Source organism: Mastigoproctus giganteus, chromosome 7, assembly GCF_048544385.1.
Source record: "Mastigoproctus giganteus isolate SK-2022 chromosome 7, ASM4854438v1, whole genome shotgun sequence".
NCBI lineage: Eukaryota > Metazoa > Arthropoda > Arachnida > Uropygi > Thelyphonidae > Mastigoproctus > Mastigoproctus giganteus.
Genome location: NC_143581.1, coordinates 200,647,939 through 200,673,252, shown reverse-complemented (window position 1 = coordinate 200,673,252; position 25,314 = coordinate 200,647,939). Strand labels below are relative to the sequence as shown.

The 25,314-nt window shown below is 39.2% G+C and overlaps 1 protein-coding gene across 1 annotated transcript in view; it reads right to left on the bottom strand.

Moving 5' to 3' along the window:
* Window positions 1-2,319: 2,319 nt before the first annotated feature.
* LOC150083557 (soluble guanylate cyclase 89Db-like) overlaps window positions 2,320-25,314 on the bottom strand; it is a 37,615-nt gene continuing 14,620 nt past the window's right edge. Inside the window, exons 7-9 of the mRNA XM_090377358.1 lie at window positions 13,213-13,322; window positions 7,530-7,622; window positions 2,320-2,487 (exon numbers count right to left, since the gene is read on the bottom strand). Of these exons, the coding sequence (XP_090233484.1) occupies window positions 2,428-2,487; window positions 7,530-7,622; window positions 13,213-13,322 (263 nt within the window). The 3' untranslated portion in view covers window positions 2,320-2,427. The remainder of the gene's footprint in view (window positions 2,488-7,529; window positions 7,623-13,212; window positions 13,323-25,314) is intronic.

Below are 25,314 nucleotides of genomic sequence, written 5' to 3'. Positions count from 1 at the left end.
CTAAGACTTCCTATGGACAAGACTATGGTAAAGTAGAAGGATCCCTAAACCCAAAGGAAGCCGGCGCTAAGGGCTATCCACAAACCGCAGATGAATTCAACGTCAACTATGCTCGTGACTTTGAAGACGGCCAGAAGAGAGCATTTCCACAAACCTTCACATCAACTGAGCAATCCGGAAAAACTGGTGAGAATCCCGACGGAATTAGGATTCTGATCAGTAGGGGACATGGTCAGTTCCAGACTCCCATTAGGCAAACCGCCAACCGTGGGGTTAAGAGTTCTCCTTCCGGTAGTCATGCCATAGAAGATAGTCACATTTCCGGTTTTGACCAAGGTTCTAAAGGAGACTATAGCGAAGATTCAAAATTTAATGATGGAAGAGAAGTATACAATGCCAAAAGAAGTCCAACCCGTTATTCTTCAACAAGAAGTAGTCGTTCTAATAAATACATCCCTAAGAGGACTGTTAGTTATAACTACGGCAGAGAAAGTAATAGAAAACCTGTATATAATCTCATGGATTCCGGCTTAACGTATAACGGTTTTAAGACTGCAGAATCGGCAAGCGAATATGTTCCAAAAGGAACTTACACATACCGGTACGTTATCCGTAAACCACTTTACGTTAGGCCTGACTCCAATTAGCGTTGATAGTTAATTTAAGTGTACGCTAAAAATATTGGCAGTGCCTCCTTTGTTAAAAAAAAAAAAAGAAAAAAAAAAGCGTGCTGATAAACCGGAAAATGGTAGATATATGAATTCCGAAGACTTCTTAATGATGGTTATTTTTTAAACCAGGTGGCGCTTAAATGCAAATTAAGATAAGTATTACGCAATATGTGCTTCGATGTTGTAGCAAGTTCTTTTCTCCCGTTCTTGATAATCAGTTAGTAAAGATACACTTAGCAAATCTTTAAAAGAATATTCAAATGCGTAACATGTACTCATAAACTTTTCCGTGGTTGTTAGGTGCTGTACATAGAAAATGCGTTAAAATTAAATTTAGATCAGGACGATGTCCCGTCCATTATTTCTTTCTCCCACTTTTGAAAAGCTTGTGATTTCTGTATCTCTACTAAGATCCAGTTAGTCGTTGTTGTAGTGGGGTTTAGGAACATTAGAGACCAAGGAGGTATTGCTACGTATTGTCTGCAAATTGCGTGTGACCTGTTTGCTGGGCGAAAACCCCTAGTTTCCGGGAGAAAAAACCATGCGACTAACTCAGTCAAGTTTTGGAAAAAGCCCATAAAAATTCCTCCTGTCATCGATGGGACTCGAACTTAGGTTTTTTCCACCTGAGGTGGGGAGGACGGCGAGCCTACCAACAGTGCTACCCACAAGGGCACTATGATCCAGCTGTGATATTCTGCAACATGGTAGCTCAGTGAATAACTGTCATTAAATACACTTTAAGCGTCTTTTTAGGACAAACTGTGCTGTGCTGTGCATAGCTTTCGAAAACTTAGAGAAATTTATACCACAAATTCAAAACAGTTAAAAAATAGTTTGAAATGATCCCATGCCTGATTTAATAATTAAATATTATTGTTTAATTGTCTCAAAAAAAAAGTTCACTTTTTGAGCAAACGTTTACATTATTTTAAACAAAAGGATGTATATTATAAGAATTTTAATTCGCCTAAATATATTTAAACTATTCGAGATATTTTCAACGGTATGTCGATTTTAAATATTATTTTTAAATATGAAATGCTTGAGAAGTGATAATTAAAAGCTAAAATTAAATTATTTTGAATTAATTAGCGAAATGTATTTTTTTTTTTCTATTTTCAATTAATATTTTCCTAAAATACTCTGTTGTTACTGATAGTAGCGACATCTATCTTTCAATTCACCAGAACAACATAATCGATCGATATTACGTAATTATTCACCATTCCAGTTTTTATTTTGTTTCTCTATTTTTAACTGAGTTGTATATAATTGAATACAATTTTTTAAATTAAAAGTAATTTTTCTGTGTTCAATACCATAATTTTCCTGTTTATCATCAACGTATTGTACATAGAATATAAATGTGATTGTTTAAACACGTGATCAAACGCAGCTGAGCATGCGTGATATGAATTTCATGTAGTAGTGCACATATGAAATCGGCTTATGTACAGATAGGCTTATGCTTCTAATTAGATATGTAATATATACTTATCTAAATAAAGATATAAAACTTTCTTTGTTTGAGTCTTTTTTAATATTTATACTATTTTATACAGTACTCTATTTACTATTTTCAAAAAAACATGAAGAAGCCATCAATACAGCACGAAATTCTTTACAAATAGTCTAAAACAGCTTACATTTCTGCTCGGTTGAAGAATATATTACAACTTTTATTTAAATTCTACTGTCAAGATATAAATGAAAAATTACACCAAATAATATCCTATATTCCAAACTGCTTTTGTTAGCTTTGGGGTGAACTTGTCCTTCTTAGCAGCCAATAAGTATCCAATTTCCCTTTGCCCTGCAGAAAGAGAAAGTTAGAATTCGATTAATATATAGTTAGAATTAATTACAATTAAATATATTAATTTAATTCGATTAATATGTAGATGGCAGTATTCATGACATAGATTTATAACAAAAAGGGATTTAAGTTTTATAATATATAAAAATCAAAAAATATTTAAATGTGGGAAATGAGTACGGATTGTTGCACTATAACTTTTTAATTATCAGCATTGCCAAAATATTTTGCATGGCAAAAGGAAATATCGATTCAAATTTAAGGAAAGAGAGTGGAGAGTGTTCAGAATCGCCAAACCAAACATCACAAGGAACATCGACTTACCTAGTGCAATTGATTGTAATTCCTCGGAGTTAGAAAGATGTGTTATTGATGGGGGGAATCATGGTACAGGGCTTTCCTATCTGATGGCTGGGTTTGGATCTTTGTATTTTCTTATCTACTTGGGTTTTTTCGGTTTTTTTTGTTTTGTTTTCCAGTGCAGCAAAAGCCTTTGCTTTATATGGCGAATGCTATCACCGTTATTATTACTAATACCTAGTAAGGCACCCTTTGCCGAATTGGTCTTGTACACCTCATAACGTGGATTCCATTAGGTCTCTGAACAATCATAGCTTCAGATGTGACCATTCTTCAGTCAGGATATTTGTCAGTTGCTGTATTGTGGTAGATAGAGAACTGAGAATCCGAACAGCTCTTTCCAACGTATCCCAGACATTCTCAATTCGATTCAGATATGAAGAATGTGGCAACCAGGGCTGTTGTTAGAAGTCACGGGAATGATTCTAAAACCATTCAAATACAGTTTTTGTATAGTGGGCGTTGTCGTCTTGAAAGAATCCACCTGGGTAAAAATGAAGCACTGAAGGGCACAAAAGGTGATATAGTTGTACACGTTGGCACTAATGATATTAAGAGTAGGAGACCGGCGGAATTACTTAGCAAGTACAGGTCACTGTTGAAAAAAAGCCGTGAATTAGGGTTGAACTTGAAAGTGTCTGCAATTCTGCCCAGACACGATAGGAGGGAGTATATGATGAGAGCCTTGTCGATCAATTCGGCCCTGGAGGGATTGTGCAAGGCTCAAGGGGTAGAATTTTTTTCAGCCTGGACTGTACTTGTTAACAGGAGAGATTGCTTCTACAGGGATGGGATACACTTAAATAGAAAGGATGCAAGAATTTTTGCTGATGCTGTCGAGGCAGTGTTAGGTGGGTCGGAAAACTGCTAGTTGGGGGGGGATACAAGGACTAATAGATTAACAGTAGCCACTGGCAGAGGTGGAAGTGATTCTTGCACTGCTTCTATTCAAATGAGCAGATGTCTGAAAAACAAGATGCAGGATATTTCAGAGACTGCTGGTAGTCATTGCGTTACAAGTAAACACATGGGTTGTGTTAGGGTAGCTAAGAATAGAAACAGGTGCATGTATACCTGCGTGTACACCAATGCTAGGAGTTTGGTAAATAAATTTGATGAATTTGAGGTATTGCTCAAAACATCAAAGGCAGATATTGTTGGGATATCAGAGACGTGGTGTCACACAGATATAAGTAATGCGGAACTGGAATTTGGGGAATACAATGTATATAGAAAGGATAGACAGGACAGGAGGGGAGGAGGGGTTATGCTATTAATTAAGAAACACATAAAGTCAAAGGAAGTGAAGCCAGTTGACATCGATGGACAGGGCAGTGTCGAGTCAGTTTGGTGTGACATAAGCATAGGGAAATCAAAATTGAGAGTAGGAGTGTGCTATAGGCCTAATGACTCTGATGAGTATAATAATATATTGTACAGGGAAATAGAGTGGGCCAGTAAATCAGAGAGTCTTATAATGGGGGATTTTAATTTCCCAGATATTGACTGGAATTTGTGGGTTGGTCACTCGCACACTAGCAAGGCTTTTGTGGATTTATTGGATGATTGTTTTCTACATCAGCATGTTCGTGAGGCAACAAGAGGGAGCAATACTCTTGATCTGATTATCAGTAGTGATTCTTCATGCATTAAGAACCTGCAGATAAATGAACCACTAGGTGGCAGTGATCACAGTGTGTTGAAGTGGGATTTACTCAAGGAGGTAACTACCATCAGAGGTAAAGGGAAGGGTTTTTGTTTTCGTAAAGCCGACTATGATGGTCTGAGACAGTATTTAAATTCTATACAGTGGGACCAACTGATGATGTTACCAACAGCAAACTCAAAATGGGAAGCATTCAAGGAACTAATCTTGGTGGCTACCAGGCTTTACATACCAACTAAGAAATATTGTTCAAGGTTTAGGCCTAAATGGTTGTCAGATGGACTAATGAGACATGTGGCAGAGAAGAAAAATGCATGAGATACATACAAATTAATGGGTGACATGGAAGCCTATGATAGATATAAGTTGGTCTGTAACCAAGTCACAAAGGAGATTAGGCAGGCAAAGGCAGACTACGAAAAATCCTTGGCAAAGGATGCAAAGAAAAACAGAAAGGAGTTCTTTACATACTTGAACTCGAGAAGGAAAGGGATGAATCAGATTGGTCCACTGGATATTGATGGTTCAACAGTTGAGGACCTTGCTCAGGTGGCTAACAATCTAAACGAGTATTTTGCATCTACATTCACGCATGAGGAGTTATTCAGGAAGGAGAATGATGAAGGTAAAGTAAACATTGGCAGTGAGCTGGATGATTTTGTAATAACTGAGAGGAAAGTGGAGGAGAGATTGTTGAGGATAAACATAAAAAAGGCACCTGGGGTGGATGGGATCTATCCAGTTATATTAAAGGAGGCAGCAAATGAAGTAAGCAAACCCCTAGCCATAATTATGAGAGCTTCTTTGGACTCAGGGGAGGTACCCATAGACTGGAGATGTGCAAATGTAACCCCAATTCACAAAGGAGGATCAAAGGCTGACACAAGTAATTATAGACCTGTTAGTTTAACTTCTGTTCCAGGTAAATTAATGGAGGCACTGGTTAAAGAAGCACTGCAGGATCATCTAGACAAGAATTCAGTTATAGCTCAGACGCAGCATGGTTTTGTTAAGGGCAGGTCTTGCCTGACCAATCTGATTGGATACTATGATGTAGTCACAAAAGAACTGGATGCAGGGAATAACTTTGATATTATATATTTGGATCTTAGAAAGGCTTTTGATACTGTTGCACATGGAAGACTGCTGCACAAATTGGAGCAGTGTGGCATTGGAGGCAAATTGCTGCTATGGATAAGGGGATGGTTGAGTGGCAGAAGACAGAGAGTGGTAATCAATGGACACTGCTCAACGTGGACTAATGTTATTAGTGGAGTTCCTCAAGGTTCAGTGTTGGGTCCATTGTTGTTTTCGGTGTTTATGAATGATATTGATGATGGGACATCAAGTTTAATGTCTAAGTTTGCAGATGATACAAAGGTTGGCAGGGTCGTTAAGGACACTACTGACGCTATGCTGCTGCAACAGGATCTGGAAAGGTTGAACAGATGGGCTGAGAGGTGGCAAATGAAGTTTAACATTGACAAATGTAAAGTACTACATATGGGTAACAGTAACCCCAGAGCAATGTATCAACTCTGCGGTACTACACTGACAGTGGTGGAGAATGAAAAGGACCTGGGGGTAATTGTGCAGGCAGATATGAAGTTCTCTGAGCAGTGCAGACGAGCTGCAAGAGTAGCTCATGGTGTCTTGTCAATGATATACAGGAATTTTTCTAGCAGGGATAAGGAGGTGATTATTCCCTTGTATAAGGCAATGGTTAGGCCACATCTTGAGTACTGTATACAGGTCTGGAGGCCTCATTTCAAGAAGGATGTAGAGCTGCTGGAACGGGTACAGAGAAGGGCAACAAGATTAGTAAATGGAACAAAGGGTTGCTCTTACGAAGAAAGGCTTAAGTTTTGCAAATTACACAGTCTGGAGACTAGGCACCGGCGAGGTGATCTGATAGGGGTGTATAAGGCTTTGAATGGTTTGAGCATGATCAATGCCAATGGGATTCTTCATCTTTCTCAGAATAATCACCTCAGAGGGCATAAATTCAAATTGAGGAAGGACGGATGTCGGATAGATGTGCGGAAATTTGCCTTTGGCCAGCGGGTGGTTGGTTGGTGGAACCGACTTCCATCACTTGTTGTTGAAGTTGATAGCCTAAACAAATTTAAAGCTCAACTGGACAGGTATTTCGAACGAACGGAGGGGTGAAATGGGAGAGGGTTTTTTTTTTTTTTTTTGGCTGATGCTGAATAAGCTTGCTTTCTTGCATCATATGCCTCTACTAATGCTAATGCTAATATGACAGAAATATATTCATTGGATTTATTCACACGTCCTTCTAACAATAAGAGCGGACCGAGTACATACCAACAGAACATGACCGATACCATGATAGCACCCACCGCCAGCCACTTGGGCAGTAGACACGAGACAGACTGGATGCGTGACTTCATGAGGTTCACCCATTGGTGCAAAAAAAAATGTAAATCAAAACTCGGCAGACCACGTGATCTTTTTCCACTGTTCCGCAGTCCAGTCTTGACGTTGGCAGCACCACACCATTCGAATCTTTCAATTTTTCATAGAAAGGAGTGGTTTTTGTATGTGCACACGACTACTGAATTCCAGATTCTTGAAATCCAGCCGCCGTAGCTCGGTTGGAAATGAGACTTTCTTTTTGTATGAATTGAATTTTTCGATCATTTGCTGCATACTGGACCGTTTATCCTGACGCACAATGAGGCAGAAAGTCGGAGTACCGACTTTCTGCCTCATTTCTTCCTTTTAGATACATTCTCCTTTCGTCTTTCACTAACTGTATACTTTTGAGATGGTTCTTTTGGCACACCAATAATTTCCTTTGTTTCCTCAGTTGTGACTCCTGCTAAACATGCTCCAAGAATAACACCTTTCTGAAATTCGGAAAGATCACCAGTCTTCCTAATGACCAAATTAATGAGGAAGCTTAGATTCTTAGATTATTATTAAAATTAAAGACTAAACCATGCGTTATACACGTGTTAGGCTCTTATTAAAAACAAAGGTATAATACCTTGACATTGATCGTTCCTCTGAAATCTGTGGTGAAATCTGACGAAGCTGTGAGAAGCCTATTGCTGGATTCGCTGATGTGAATTTTTCCAGCCTAACAAGAAACAAATAAATACACAAAAAACAATTTTCAAAAATTGAAAATAAATAGAAAATATTTTGTAGCAAAGATATTTTTTAATTCGAAAATTATTTTTAATAAACAAAATGAGAAACAAAAACGGACAAACCTAAGTTAACTACAACATTGCTTGCTGTTACACCTTAAATGCGCTGTCTCAGAAAAAATACCGACCACCGATATCTTAAAACATTTTTTAAATTAAATATGAAAATTAAGAAAGCAAACTTACATTTCTTTATTTGCAGTTAAGAGAGAAAAATCTATTTTTTTTTTTTTTTTTTTGGGCTGACCGCCCAATGAATCTATTTTATTGTTGGAATAAAATCTATGAATCTTTTTTTTAATTATATCTTTCTGGTCCCATTTTTCGTAGGCCCCAGGCACAGTCTGTAATAGAGAAGATGGTCCCGCTCCAGTGTCAAAAATTTCAATAAAACATCATTAAAAAATTGCCACAAAAATTCTTAGGCACATAATTTTATGGTTATAACAGTTTCTTTTAACAGTTTTTGCATTCAAAAGAATAAGCTTTAATAATCACGAAATAAGCAATTATTTAAATATTTCATTAAATATTATTTAATTTTTTAGGCAACATAATAAGTTAATGTTGTCTAAACAGATCTCAAACTGGTGATGGGGAATCCCTGGCTATTTGAAAATGTTAACATAGTATTAAGTATTTCATAATTTCAAATTAAAACATATCTCCATTTTTTATATTAGGATTAACTGAATCCCAATTAAAAGAAGCTTGGATATTCGGGAACACTGTGTTCGTGTCTCCCATATGGCACATTTGCACCTTCACGACGACCTGTCTTAGTACTGGATTACTTTAAACAGCACTTCCTGTCTCAATATTAAAATTGTAATATACATGGGATGGGGGGATTCAAAAAATATTTGTATTCATCCAAAAGGAGTTTTGATATAAAGATTTTTGTTTGTTTGACACCTTGAAATCTCTACAACAACCACACAGATTTCGTTTCAATCTGACAGTTCATTTATTTTTGCTTTTCACGCAAAGCAAAAATAAATTTTATCCATTGTGAAGTGCCACAATGGATAAAGTGGAATACAGATCAGTGATTCAGTTCTTCTTTCTGTAAGGGAAAACACTGAAAACAATCAACGAAGAAACGGTCGCTGTTTATCGAGAAGACTGCTCAGTTTACAGTGTTGTTGAACATTGGTATAAACAATTCAAACGTGGAAGAACCTTAGTGCACGATGAAGAACTGCCAGAATGCCCAGCAACTGCTGGAACAGAAGAGAGTGTTGCAAAAATTGAGGCATTAATCTTGAAAGATCGCTGTATTAGCGTCAAAGAACTAGTTGCAGAGCTTCTAATTAGTGTAAGGTCTGTAGAGAACATCATCCATCAACAGTTGCATGTGAGTAAAGTGTCTCCTAGATTGGTTCCCAGACTTCTAATCCCTTGCTGACTTTTAACCCTTTCCCGGCACATCGACAACATTTCATGTGCTATTCACACCTTCATGTGGCCTTGGCAGATTTTGTTACTTCACAGAGACATTTTTACGCAGTTTGGTGGGGGGGGTCTCTGGTAACGCTGACAGATACATACTGTGCCTACGATGATGCCCCAGAACATTCCTTGTATGCTGCAGTGAGGTGTACCCACGAATGTGAGTTTGAAATATTGCCACATCCCTTATTACCCCCACCCTTGACCTTTCACTTTCGGGTTTCTTTCTCTTTCTGCTCTGAAGTCCTTCTTCGTGGAAAACTCTTTGCTGCTAATGATGAGGTGATTTCTGCTGCAGAATCGTAGTTTGAAGGACAGTCAAAAGACTTTAAGAAACGCCTGCGGAAGTGTATTGAGAAGTGGCAAAAATGTATGCTGACTATGTTGAAAAAGTGCAATATATGGCGTTTGTTTCATCCTTCTATCAACAACTACTTCTGGCTGCATACAAATATTTTTGAGCCCATCTAATCATTATAAAAACCTGCTTAGCAATAACGAAGGCAGACAGAGTCCCATGCATACAAAATATGCTATTTAGGTACAAAGCACAAAGGTGATCACCATACTAAGAGGTAAAAAAAGAAAATCTAAACCTAAATAGAACTCAATGATTATACAAGGGATTCATTCTAATCATTGATATACACTTCAAATTGGTTGATAAAAAGTACAGTAAAAATTCAATAATTATTATACACTAAAAACTGAACTTATTTACATGTGGAAACATTTCTAATAACTATCTTGGCCTTTCGTCTATTCTTGCAGGAAGAAGATTTAAATTGCGTGGGTAATGAAATGGTCGTACTTCTCACAAATGAACAAACTTGCCTTTATAACGAGTTGCTCTGTATTGCACTACTTTCAACAGACCGCTTTATGACAACTTTGAAAACATTTCGTACACAGCACGGCGGCTGACCTCTAATAGCTTTACAAATGAAAAGGTTGTTTATGCATGGGTTATGCACTTCCATTATTTTTACTACCCAGGTAGTATGCATGCATCATTTAATTACATCTCTATTGCAACAACAGGATATCGTTCACCCACCGATGAGTAAACCAAAAAGCTTCGAACAGTGCCGTCTGGGTGGTGGTATCTGATAAGAATTAATTTTAATCTGCATGACACCTGGAGGAAGCAATATCCACGTGCCAGAGGCTTTACCAGATGGGTCAAAGGTGTGGAGACTCGTATCGACAGATTTTACCTGTCTGAGAGCCTCCTTCACCCAGTCAATAGCTCACCATGATATCAGAGATCGTAGACAAGTAACAGATCACAGGCTGGTTACTTTGGCAGTCGCAACAACAGGCTTGTCAATAGACAGAAACCCAGCTGGATATTTAATGTGGATCTCATTGGGCTGGTTGAGGAAGAGCTTCCAGTGCTCTGGGAGGTACGGTGGCAGGAAATGCGCCTCAACTGGACCGCTGGATTGCGATGAGTAAACCAGGAAATTTAGTCGTTCCCCAGCTTTTCAAGGAAAAGCTGGGGAACGACTAAAAGAAATAGGCAGGGAAAAGGTGTCCCAGGAGAGAAACTTAAGGAGGTCTTTAATTAAAGAACTTACCATATATCAGACAGGTAGAATAGATATAGATAGCAATAGTGAAGAAATAGACCAAATCAAAGAATAAACGTGGGATTGGCAACACACACACACACACACACACACACACACACACACACACACACACACACACACACACACACACACACACACACACACACACACACACACACAGGCAAAACCAGGATGCACAAATAACAAACGCAGAACTCGACAGGACAATGAAATAATGTAAACTTAGGAAATCACCCGGGCCGGATGGGATCAAAATGGAATTCTACAAGCGGTATTGGCTCTTCCTCAGATCGATACTGCTTGGAGTATTCAATTCCCTCCTTAATGGTGCAAAAGTCAACAGTAAATTTGTAGAGGCCACTACAGTCTTTATTCTGAAGGAAGGCAGAGACCCAGCAACAACTGGTAGCTGGTGACTCCCTGCTGAATACAGATTACAAGATTTTCGCCAAGATACTTAATAATAGAATTTTGGACAATATCAAACAGGTAATTACCAGTACCCAATCCTATTCGGTGCCGGGTCGTAGTGTTTTAATGAACACGTGGCTCTTCAAAGACCTCCTGCAACAAATCCAAAACCAGCAGCTGAACATAGCGGTAGTACAGGCCGATATAGAAAAGGCCTTCGATAGGGTCAGACACCGTTATCTGTTCGACGTCTTAATCAAGTTGGGGGTGGGATCAAAATTGAGGGGGGACTATTAGGTGCTTGTATGGCTCAGTCAGAAATAAACTCTCTATAAATGGGTTCCTCACTGAACCAATTGCTATGGAGAGGGGAGTGTGACAGGGCTGTCCAATGAGCCCAATGCTGTTTGCATTGGCTCTAGAACCCCTGTTACAGAAACTTGGCCAAGGTACGGAGTTGAGGGGAGTGCCAGTTCCGGGTGGGGGAATACTTCAGATTAAGTCCATCGCCCACGCTGACGACATGACCCTCTTACTGGCAGATACTTTGTCTCTCCAGATCTTTGTGAGATCTGGACACCTGGAGACCCACCATTCCTCTGTGAGACCTCAGGGCTGATTTAGTAGTCAGAAGACCTTCCTAAAGCTCTTCGGAAGTTGGGATTACTCCAGAATTACCAACATGGTTCCTTCAAATGAAACTACCACCTTGTTAGGGGTACCCTACAGACACCTTCCTGTAATTAAAATAGGGCATATAACGAAGAATATGCGTGCCATCTTTGACCAATGGTCAACAGGTGTGCCCTCCCTGTTTGCCAAGTCCATAGTCATCAAAACAATAGTCATGTCCATGCTAATGTATAACTTTTTAGTCTTATATACATAGATAGTAACTTATGTAAAAGCCTAACTAGTATGATGGCCACCTTCTTCTGGGGGAACAGGCGTCACGAGGTTGCATACCAATGGGTGCAGAGGAACCGAGAAGAAGTTGGTTATAGTATTCCCCAGCTTGATTGGCTGCTGCTCTGTAGGACTATTAGCTTCTGTGGTAGAGCTGCAGAAAGCGACCATCCAGTCGGGCACTATATAAGATACACCTGGGGAAGAATATAACCCTACTGGGTCTAAAATATCAAAGGAAACTAGCTGTAGCCAGAACCACCCTACTCTACAGGGCAATAGTCAGATTGCTTAAGTGAATCTGCAGCTGAGCTCCCTAGGTATCCGGTTCAACGCGTGTTTCCTGAAAATACAGAAAACCTGGAGTTTTCTGTATTGCCAGGATCACGCAAGGATTTCATCTGGAGGATGGTATACGGCCGCATCCTAATCAATGCAGTAACTTCCAAATTCAAAGGGGGGGGTAGGGTTAAATCTTGCCGTAACTGCAACGAAGGAAGACTATCAAACATCTTTTCTGGAGCTGCAGTCTGGCAAGGGAGAATTGGCGTAACGTGAAGAAGCTGTTCTGCTTCTCTCTCTGACTTGGGAACATGGCGTCTACCACCAGTTTCCATTAAGGGGACGATTGAAGTATCTCTTGTTCGTCGTGTTAGAGGTAAAGTATCTGATATGACTGATGAGAAATGAGTCAATCAAACCAAACATTAGTGACTTTAACCACATGTTTAAATGCAGTCTACTTTTCCTTTTCAGACTAGAGATAGAGAACCTAGGACGGGAACAGGAATTTTTCCTGTCCTAGATTCCTGTCCTGATTAACATTTTGGAGAGACTGTCTGTTTACAAGATAGTCTTGCAAGTATCTTATAAAGAAAGAAATGTTGTTCTTTATATGGATTCTTAAAAACAAATATGGTTTACTGTATCGATATATTCGTTACAATATGTCGCTAACATCGATATATTTATATCGATACACATTATTTTCCATTTATTCCATACACCAATTAGTCGAAATTCAATTGAAAACAACGTACATAACTGGCATATCAATCAAAACAATTATAAATAATGTTTACTTACAACTGTATTTTAAATAAGTTAACTTAGACTAATAAAGTACTCTAATTAGGCTTTCGAAATATTATACCTCCCCGTGAGTCTGCATCCTGGCTGCTGTATTTACAGTATCTCCAAAGAAGCAGTATCTTGGCATTTTCATCCCTACCACTCCTGCTGCCACAGGCCCTGTGTGTACACCTAGAAAGAAATAACAAAATATAATCTTGTCCTGTTTTTTCAGACAGCAGAATTTAAACTGCATTGATAATGCAATGCTCCAGTATGCTAGGTATCGTATTTCAGGACTTGCACATCGGGGGGGTTAGTCCCTTAACAGTCCCACCATCGTGAAGGATCAAGAAGAGGATTGACTGTCACAAACTGACTGGACTTTGCCGAAAATTAAGTCCACTTCACTTGAGAACCACCCGAACCTTGAACTCCATCAGCATTTTAGACTCCCACGTAGTGGGAGTCTAGCATGTCCAGCTTGGTATACCTGGAAGAATGTCTGTGACAGCATCAACAGAACAAATTGCCTTTGCAACGAGTTGCCCTGGTATTGAACTACTTTCAATAGACAGCTTTTGCTATACTTTTAAACTGATTTTTAGAAACAGATTTCTTTTTAATTTAAAAACTTTTAATTTTTTTAAAAAACAAACTTAAAAAATTTTAATACGAATTCGTGTACAGAATGGCAACGTTTTTTAAACGAATGGTAAACTGCCTCTTGAAAGTAGTACAACACCAGGCAACTCTCTGCAAAGGCAAGTTTACTCTGAGCATCAAGAGCATTGTATTATCGATGCAGTTTAAATTCTGTTAGCAAAAAAATGATATTCGTGCAACATCTTATAAATAAAATTTTTCAATCTTGCTTTGAATGGACTCTTAAAGACAAACGCGATCGCTGTACAGATGCCGGATTGTAAAATGTTGATTTTTTTTTTCTACTTTTATTTCGAAGTAGTGCAATTGTGAGGCAACTCGTGGTGAAGTGCCTCCACAATATGTGATGAAGCATTTAGCCAATTTAGCTCGCTAAGCGCTACATACCAACTGCTGGTAATAAAACTCCTATACTGTATTCAAGAAGTGTTCTCAAAACTTCGTGTGTTTACAAGATGGTAGCTGAGAGACAGGATTTGTATAGCAATTATTTTTAAGGGGTAGGAGAACATAAAATATTACGGAGGGACGAAAATGGAGGAAATGATAGACGCTTAACACATTTTTAAAAGTTCCTAAAAAAAAGCGTCTAGGGTCATACATAAAAACCCAGTTATTACTGTAGTTCATCATTTATTTCCATTTTTAAACATAAATGTAGGAAAAGAGGTTACCAGTAGCAATGACACTGAAATCTCAGTGTTTTTACTTCCTTTAAATCTAGTTGTCAGTGAAGTCCCATAAATTATCTTTTTAGGTTGCAATAATTGGCCATAAAAGTGTCTGCTGGATAATAAACGACCACTGGGTACATGTTTGTCTTTTACTAGTCGAGTCATTTTAAGCATCAATACTGCAATGTCTTTCATTGTTTATAAACATCCATAGTGGATCCGAGCCCAGTGTTGGTTCGTTGAATCTATTAATAGACATCACTTTATATATTTATTGCCAGAAACCGAATACAATTCCTAAAAGGACAATATAATACAAAAATATGCATATAACAACAACCTCAAAGATCCTAAAAGCTGGATTATTTGTAGGAGATTTGTCTATCACAAACGTTAGAAAGTGTCTAAGAGATCTTGGAGAGCAATTCAAGTTATTTTTTAAGAGCTGAGGACAATCCATGGAGCAAGAGATTGTCTTATTCAAAAGGTTGAAGTCCAGTACAGTTGGTCGATGTTTTAAAGGCAGTAAATAGAAGTGAGTGCACTAGTAATTATAGGATTTAGTAATATAGTCTATATTTCCAGGATTGGTAGAACAAACGTTTTGTAAATGGTAATTATAGGAGCAATTTTGCTGAAGTTCCTGACTATACGTTTAAGTAAGCTAGACAGAAAGTGAGAACTATAAGTATCATGATGATGATGAAAGATCACCTAGGTTTCTAATTTCAAAGATTCGATTAATATATTGGTGTGCAAAATTTAAGAACCAGTCAGGTTTTCACCTGTAGCTTCTCATAGGAGTGGCCTGGATATGGGAAAAGCACCAAAGGAACCTCGTGAGGTACAGAAATGATGAAGGAAACAACACCGACACAACAACGGAAACAAAACTGTATAGAGGGACTTTATTCAAAAATGGCAACATAGCACTGGCTGCCATGATACAGATGTATCACTGCCAAAGATGGACCAAAGGGAAGAGGTGGTCCTCAGTAGGAGATATGGCCACCCCTAATGTCGATGCAGGCTTTGCACTGCCTGTCCATACTTAGAACAATGTTGTTGATAAGTTCTTGCGGTAACATCGTCCATTCCTCTGTCAGCGCCATCTTCAGATGGTGAACATTTTCTGGTGGGTGTGGACGTGCTGCTAAGCGTCTCCCCAGAGCGTCCCATATGTGTTCGATGGGATTTAGATCGGTAACGGGCAGGCTAATCCATACGAACAATGTCCTCACTTTCCAAAAGCATATCAATAGCTGTAGTGCGATGGGGTGTGGCATTATCATCCATAAACACGAACTCGGGGCCAATGGCACTCGGAACAGACGCACATGGGGAAGGATTACCTCAGTACAGTAGCGTGCACCGGTTAGAGTACCGGCTTCCAGTATCTAGAGATGTGTACATCCATCCAAGATAACGCCTCCCCAGACGAGAACACCTCGACCGCCATATCGATCCCTTTCAGTGATGTTTGCGGGGTGATACCGCGTGCCAACCTCTCGCCAGATTAGCTGACGTCCAGAATCGCTGCTGAGACTGAATCTACTCTCATCAGTAAAGAGTACCTTAAGTAAAGATTTTGTGGTTGTAACCTTTAGAAATAGTGTTGATACTTAAATTTTGCACACCAGTGTAGAATTGGTTCTCGAGCGATAGTCAAATGTTAGAGATTGCTTATGATGGCCATGATAAGCAAGAATAAAGCATTTTCATAAGTTCAGATTAAGACCATTATGGTCACCCAGTTGAACACACGTTCACAGTCCACTGGAGATTCATGAAGTCCAACAAGGTAGACATAGGTGAGAAAATTTTGATATCATCAGCATAAGTAAGTGAGACACAGGGATGTCCCCAATCCAAGAAAATATCATTAAAAAAATTCCAAGCAAAAATTGAAAGGTAATATGAAGTAACACCATCCATGCATACAGACTACATAGGGGCATTTAAAAGACATGTCAACCAGTTAAGGGTTAAATCCCTGATGCCTTAATTAACCCTCGTGGGTAGCAAATACTGTTCCTTTTAAAGAAGATTAATAGGAACAGTATCAAACCTTTACTCAAGTCAAAGTAGATTATATGAAGTTGCAGGAGTTCAAAAATATGATGAAAATAAACTAGATTAGTTATAGTTGATCTTCCTGTTAAAAATCCATGATGTTCATTATGAAAAAAAAAAAAAAAAAACTTTAGAAAAGCAGACAGATAAATGAAAAACAATTTCTATCAATTTGGGAAGTTATTTATATGCGTTATAGAACGAACCTGTTAAATAAATAAAAAAAAATGCTTTCTATATATGAAAACGGTTTAAAAATCGGTTTGCTCTTTAGGGCGAAAATCGGCAACGTCTACATAATCAATGTCCAGGGTAAAAAAGAAAGGGAGATGACTCGATTGATCCCGATTGGTTAAGCAAAATAATAGTAACCTCACCCTGTCCTCTAAAGATTCTCTTGTAATTATATAAGTGAATTTTAATACCTCAATAATTTTAATCTTTTACCCCTATGACAAATTTATAAAAAAGCGAATATGCAAATAGATGCAAAGAAAACTGTGACGTTGGGTGATGACGTGTTACCCCTTAAAGTATAAAGACTTTACTCGCTGATCGAGTGGATGAACTTTTAGCAGGAGTCACGATTCAAGAAACTGAAGATGTAACTAGTTTCTCAAAAGCATCTATCTCAAAAATTTTTAATGACTAGAAAGCAAGCGGTTCTTCCACATCTCAAAGGCATAGATGTAGCAGAAAAACAATACTTCAAGAGCGTCGAACTCTAAGGAGGACATCCAGCAAATAATATCTGAATTCAACCAAACCCAGAATTGCCCTATTTGAACCCGTACCATGCGCAGGGAACTGAAGAAATTGGGTACTGGCAGTCTCCTACCTATTCGGAAGCCACTTGTTTCAGAGAAAAATAGAATAATCCTCTTGTAGAGGTGCCAAGAACGTCATTATTGGACAATGGAACAAAGTCATGTGGTCACGCGAATCACGATACACTTTGTTCTGCACAGACGGTAGGCAGAGAGTGTGGCGAGAACCTCACATACAATGGACCATGTTTGCCTTGTTAAGACAACTCAAACAAGGTGGTATCATGGTATGGGAAATGTTTTGTTCACATGGACTGGGTCCGTTAATACTGGTGGAAGGTAGAATGGCATCCAGGGAGTACCTTTTTTTTTTTTTTTTTTTTATGAGAACCCCAAACACGAGAGGTATTACAACCTATAGTACTTAGTACCGTGCTTGGGTTGGAGGTTGAGAAGACGAAAGAAGATATTTGTTGATATTGGACTTGAACTTCTGTAGATTGTAATTTTCAGGAAATACGTATGAAGGAAGGTTGTTCCAGAAAACGGCAGTTGAATGAATAAACGAGGAAGATGAAAAGTTGGTTCTGTGAGTTTGAAGTTTGACAGTAAATGGATGTTGGCTGGTGGCGGCACGTGTTCGGACTGTTTTGAAAGAGAGAGCGGGAATTATAGAAGCCAATTCAGAAGAACAGTGCCCATGGAAGTATCTGTAGAAAGGCATGCAGGAGAAACAGTACGTCAATGAAAAAGCGAGTGGAGAGACTCTGTTAGAGATGAATCATTAATTAACCTAACTGCCCTCTTTTGAATGGAATCAAGAAACCTGAGAGAGGTTTTGGGGGCACCACCCCAGATGTGGGAACAATATTCCATGGCAGGGCGGATTTGCGATTTATACAGAGTGAGCAGCTGTTTGGAAGAAAAGGAACGCCGAGAGCGAAAGAGAAAACCAAGTTTTTTAGATGCAGAGGAAGCAATATTCGTAATGTGCTTGTGCCAAGAGAGATTAGAAGTCAGGGTAATCCCCAAAAGAGATATATCGTTTTGCCTAGAAATCGGAGTGTCATCAAAGATAAGCATAGGAGCAGAAGAATCCTTTTTGCGAGATATAAGACAAGATTGAGTTTTAGAAGGGTTGAAATCAACTAAGTTGTCTTTGCCCCACTGGAGAATTACCTGAAGATCGGCATTTAAGGAATTGGCAGCAGATTTTCGAGAACTTGAAGCTGATTGAGCTGGACAAGGTTTCTCAAAATGGAAAGTTGAATGCAATGTGCTATCATCGGCAAAACTATGGATAGGATTTCCAGTCAATGGAAGGAGGTCATTAATATACAAGAGGAAAAGAGTGGGGGAAAGAACTGAACCTTGGGGGACACCGGCATTAGTGGAGAAGTTAGAAGACAGAGAGCCATCTACCATCACCCTCAGTGAGCGATCAGAGAGAAAACTGGATAACCAATTAATAAAAAAAAACAGTTGGCAAACCATAAGATGGAAGCTTGTTTAGAAGACCTTTATGCCAAACACGATCAAAAGCCTTTGAGATGTCAAGAGCAACTACTTGTGTTTCACCGAACCTTTCCATTGAATTAGTCCATAAATGGGTAACATAAGCCAGAATATCACCAGTGGATCGACACTGACGGAATCCATACTGGCGATCGTTGATCAGACGGAAGGTTTCTAGGTAGTTTAAGAGTTGGCGGTTAATTGATTTCTCCATTACTTTAGAAAGAGTAGAAGTAATTGCAATGGGACGATAATTGGATGGGAGGGATTTGTCACACTTTTTAGGAACTGGCTGGATATGAGCAAATTTCCAAGCAGAAGGAAAAACACCTTTGGAATAAGAAAGTGAAGAAAGGCGGCAAAGAATAGGAGTAAGTTCAGGAGCACAGGTTTTGAGAACAAGTGGAGAAATACCATCAGGACCTGGACCTTTCTTAGCATCAAGATTCATCAAAATCCTTCTGATATCCTTTTGATGGAAGACCACAGGAGGCATTGAATGGAGCGTGTTGGGAATGGTGGGAGGTGTTTTACCAAGATCATTAATACCTGAGCTGGAAAAAAAATGGGATGATAGCAGGTCAGCTTTATCCTTGGCTGAAGTGACAACAGAACCATCTGGTTTGGACAGAGGTGGGAGCAGAGATGGGCAAAAGTTGCGGCCAATAGCTTTGGCAAGAGACCAGAATGCTCGGCTACCATCAGGGCAAGAAGCAAGTTTTCTACTCTTAGCCTGTTCGAACTCTAGTTTGGACTGATTAATAACTGCTTTACAATTGTTGCGAGCTTTGGTGTAGGCAGAAAATGAAACTGAAGAATTAGAAACAAGCCAATTACGATATGCAACATTCTTCTCTTGGACAGCCTTAGCACATTTATTGGAAAACCAAGGTTTAGATAAAGGACGAGATTTTAAAGTGGAGTGTGGGATAAAGGATTCCATTCCTGCAAGAATAATTTCACTGACACGATCTGAGCAAACGTTGACATCAGAAGTTTTGAAACAGTAATCAGACCAAGGAAAAGAAGAAAAGAAGTCTCGCAGGTCATCCCATTTTGCATTCTTGTAATGCCAAACAATACGAGGTTGGGAATAGCCATGAGATAAAGGTTCCATTGGAGAAGAGACACTCACCAAGTTGTGATCTGAAGTGCCTAAAGGACCTCTCACTTCAACCTTGTACTTAGAAGGGTTGTTTGTGAGAAAAAGATCAAGCGTATTGGCTGTATGATTAGGATTGTCCGGTATTCTTGTAGGTAAATGAACAATCTGTGCTAGGTCATTAGTAATTGCAAAAGCCTCAGCATTTCGACCTGCTGGGTCGGTGTGACTAGAAAACGGAAGCCAGCTGGAGTTGTGAACGTTAAAATCACCAAGGAAAATTACCTCACTGTTAGGAAAGTTGGACTGGAGAAAGTCAAGTTGCAAAGAGAGGAAGTCAAAGAGCTCCAAGTGATTAGTGGAGTTGGGAGAACGGTAGAGACAACAGATGAATTTTACCCAATGAGGTAGTGAGATTTTAAGCCAGAGAAGATCAAAGAGAGGAGATTCCAAATTGCCAAGTCTCTGACAGGGAATATCAGAACGGACATATGCACAAGTACCACCTTTGAGGCGAAAGGAATCATACAGCAAATAATTTGGACATCTGAGATGAGCAGTAGTTGAATCAACTGATAACTGAGATTCAGTCAGAAAAAGTACATGGGGTTTGGAAGACTGCAAGTGGAAATGGACATCGTTGAGATTGGAATTGAGACCACGTATATTTGTGAAATGAATTAGGAAGTCCTTGGGAGGTTTAGATCTTTTCGCAGATAATCTTGCTCTATTATTTTGACAATTCATGGTGTATTCAATAGTAAGAAAAAGTGGGTGGGACATGCTGTATGAAGTAATGAAATTTTTGGATATGGCGTACATGTGGTAAGAATATACCCAGATCCTTGACATAACGTGGCCTCGACAATGCTCCCCGCATACACACTACTCGGACTCCCTCCAGTCACTATCTGGCAGAGTAGAGGTAGCAAGATTATACACTAGCTGATCCGGAAGCCTCCTAGAGAGTTACCAATAGGTTTGGTCCGGTGTACTATCTAGCGGCCGGCCTGCGAACACCGTTTTAGAGCTGTACCCTCGAAATGTAAGGAATATTGGATCTCGCCACGACATTCATCATAACCTCAAAAATCATCAATCATACTGCATGATGGTAGAGATAGGGAAGGGTTGGCCGGAACTTAGCTCTAGAGACTAAACATGGGTTCCACCACTTCAAGCCTCCAATAAGCAAAGTGGTGGTATTTCACCGGTTGATGAGAGTCATCTACCACCTAGTACTGCCTGGTAACATAGAGGGGCGGCGTTCCTCCATGTGGTGTGGGCGCCACACCTCGACCCCTGCTTACGTTGGTTCACACCTGGGTGGTCACCCACCATGTGCTTGTGCATGGAGGTTATACCCAGGATTACTAACAGTGCCACCATCGTGAAGGTGCAAGCAGAGGATTTGGCTGTCATAGACCGTCCGGACTTCGCCGAAATTGGGTCCACTTGACTTGAGTGTCACCCGAATATCAGTTCCATCAGCGTTTTAGACTCCCAGGTAGCAAGAACAGCTTGTCTGGCATATCTGAGAGAATGTCTGTGACAACCTCAAGGACCTGAATTTTGTATCAGTTCCAGGGGAAAAGTCTGGATTAAAGTGTAACTTTTATCCCGACTTTGGTCGGGAAGGTGATGGCCACTTTATGAATGACAATGCAGCATTGCATCGTGCCAGAATGGTTCGGAGAACATGACATGGATTCCCACCATCTTCCCTAGCCCTCATTTTCACGTGATCTGAATCCTGTTTAGAATGTGTAGGATATGCTGGAGAGAGCTATTCGACAAAGAATTCATCTTCCTTCAACTCTGTCGCAGCTGCGCGAGATTTTGCTGGAAGAATGGTGAAATAAGACCAAAACACAAAAAAATAAAAAAAACCTTATGGATTCCATTCCGCGCTGCACACTTGCTGTTATTAGAAACAAAGGCGACCGATTCGATATTGAATAAAGGTTGTTTTTTTGGGGGGGGTTTTTTTGAATTTGTTGTCGATTCGATCCGATTTTTCCTTTTCGAGTATGCTCGAACGTCCAGGCTAATATAGATACCATGTATAGAGACACTGGGAAAGGAGGGATAGAATCGGAATTAAGTCAAAATTCTGATGCTAATAGAATATACCTTAAAAATTTGATGTTGATCAAACTTTGTCTTATCGAGTAATGAATTTATTATAATAGGGATAACTCGAAATTGCCTAATTATTGTCGGTCCAACTTTAATGAAATTTGGGATGGACAGATCTTTCTATAAGACTCAAATGTTTCTAAAAGACCACGGGGTACATCATAAGTACGATCATACTAATTTTTACAATCCTCTTGTTTACATGAAGCTTCAAGAAAGGACCCTGTGCAGAGTCACCCAGCAGTCTAGATTGCTTTTACCTCAGTACAAGGTAGAGCTTGTTCGAACTAAAGCTGACTCAGCTTATTTCACATGACAATTGGAGTCATGTGATCCGTCCAGATTTTCAAGATGACCAATCCGCACAGATATAGGAAAGTAACTTTACCTCTGCTGTAATAGTAGAGACTACATTGTATTGAAACGTCCTTTTGTGAGAAGAGCACAAGACGAAGAAGACTCCGTACTGGTTGTTCTGAATATCTTCGCAGTAAGGATCATAAAGCAGTCTATTATGACTACCTATCTGATATAAGTATGACCTCCTTTGGCTACCAGTACCGTTGCCACACGATGAGGCATGGTCTCTGTGAGACCTCTAAACGTTGCAGGAGATATGCTGTACCATGTCTCCAGGATTGCGTCTTGTAGATCTGCAATAGTACGACAGATCCAACGCATGGATCCTCCACTGGTTCGTAGTTAATGGATGATCTATTCCTGTGCGTTACTTCGTTTCCCGATTTCAAACTAGCGCTAAGGAGAGGACTTCGATATTATTATCCCCCTTTAACGCTCGTTTAAAATCGAGAAAGATTTACCACCCACTTTTGGCGCTGACTTAAAATCGGCAGAGCTCTGTAAATGGCCAGGCAAGTAAGAGATGTTATGTTTGTGCAAACTGTGCGTATCGTGTTGCAGTATTGTGCTGGCCACGTGGGGAAATCCTAGGGATGAAAGCCTACCCCTCCCAAAAGGGACGCAAAACTACACCCACAAGAGACAGCGAAAAATCCCAAAGACCAAATCCAGGATAAAACAAGAAACAAAAAAACCGTGGCCATGAACTAAAAACAGCATGGAAAGGACGGTAATTATACATAATAAACATGTATGATGATTAAAGTAATTAATGTTAACAATTATTAATTTCAATAAACTATTTTGTCCAAACATAGATAATGGGCGCTATAGATAACGCTTCTTTAAGGTAAAGTCCCCAAAATGTTTGGAGGACCATAAAAATATACAATTCACATATCCAAATCATATGTATATATACTTATGCAAAATAATAGACAACATGAAAGGTCCAATTAGCACTAACGTTAACAGGAATCGATATCTTCCAAGAAGTGAACAAAATAAAAGGTAAGGGCAACAAAATGGTTTCTACACTACACTCTTAATAGATCGAAAAATCTAGATAATACATAACCTTTTCCCTTGTAACCATGGAACAAAGCAGAGTGTCCCACATGATGACTTCACACAATACAAAGTATTTTATACCAGTAAATCGTTCCTCCGTAGTAAAGATAAAAGATGGGAAGGGTGGTACAATAGAACTCATACAAAGTATAGTAGTTGTTAGAGCAAGAGTTTAAAAAGTATCAGGTAATGCAATAATTTCTGACGATGATGAAGCAGATGCGGCATATCGATGGATCCATAGTTGTTTTAGGAACAGTTGAAGCTTTATTTGTTGCTGAAATGTCCACAGGAACAGAAGATGTATTTAAGTTTGAATTAAAAGATAGTCTTCAGCAAAGCCATCATGGGCAAAAGTTGGATTACACGAAAAGAGTTCAATTTTGCACATTAAGACACATTCTCCCTGTCTGTTTCTCTTGTTTACATGTTTTTGGCCTGAAACAAAGGAAGTGTACCGTTGATTTAGCCATCAACTTAAAGATAAGGAACAAAGAGGGTGGAATGTCGAATAATTAAGAAATTCTGAGTGGGGTGACAAATTATTTTTGGCACGTATACAGTGTTTCGGAGTCAAAAAAGTTTGAAAAGCACTGCCCTAAGTCAACGATGGCTGACATAATAAGCAAATTGTGAAAGAGCAGGGCGTTCATAGGAGTGGTATATAGATCCCACTAATCTTCATGGAGCACTGTCATGAATCAGGAGTTCGCCGCAGGAACTGGTATTAATACAAGGATAATGCGTATGGAGCTGCATCACATAGGATTTTAAGATTTGCATGCCACAGACAAACCAAACATAATGGCAAGTCAGGGTGCATGGGTTTTTGATTTAATACCATGTTTGGGCCTAGCGGTTGCCCGAAGAAAGTTATTGATTACAGTTGTCATCATTCCTGGAATAATGAATACTAAGCGACACACTGACATACTGAACAATTCTTCTTCCTATGACATGGTGCACGACAATGCACCATATCATACTGCACAGCAGAGACTTGGTTTGAAGACACGAGCTTGTGAAAGGCTTCACTGTCTTGCCCAGAGACTCGACCTCAGTGAACACTTTTGGGAAGAACTGGAAAGTTGCCTTCTGGGCATGTCTGCAATCAGTAGCTAAATCATTAGCTGTGTTGAAGGAGGAAGGGACCAAAATAGCGCCTTCCTCTTATCAAAAATTATCTTCCACTCTACTGATAAGGATACAATGTGTAGTTAAGGCCAAAAGTTAGGTCGACTTCTTATTATGGTTCATTATGCGGGTGTCCGGTTACTCCGGTCCGGTTTTTGGAAGAAAGAGGAATATGACATTTGTTCTCATTTATTTTGCGAAGCCCATACTGCTTTGTCCAATCTATTTTTCTGTTTTCCTTATTCTCTCTTTCAATGTTACTCACCCCTTTTCATCTTTCAATGATAAGGGCAATGTTAGATAATAAATTACTATATTTATTTTTTATTTACGTTTTATATTTATTTATTTATTTTATAAAAAAATGTAAAACACAAATAAAAAAGAAATATAGTAATGGAATAATGAATGCCAAGTGGCACACTGACATACTGAACAGTTCTTCATCCTACAACGTCGCAACAATATAGGAGATCCCTTTTCTGTTTCGGCATGACAATGCACCATTTCATACTGCACATCAGAGACTTAGTTTGAAGACACGAGGTTGTGAAAGCCTTCACTGTCCTGCCCAAGGACCCGACCTTAATCTCACTGAACACTTTTGGGAACAACTGGAGAGTTGCCTTCGAGGCAGGTCAGCCTGTTTGCAATCAGTATTTATAACAATATAAAAACAATAT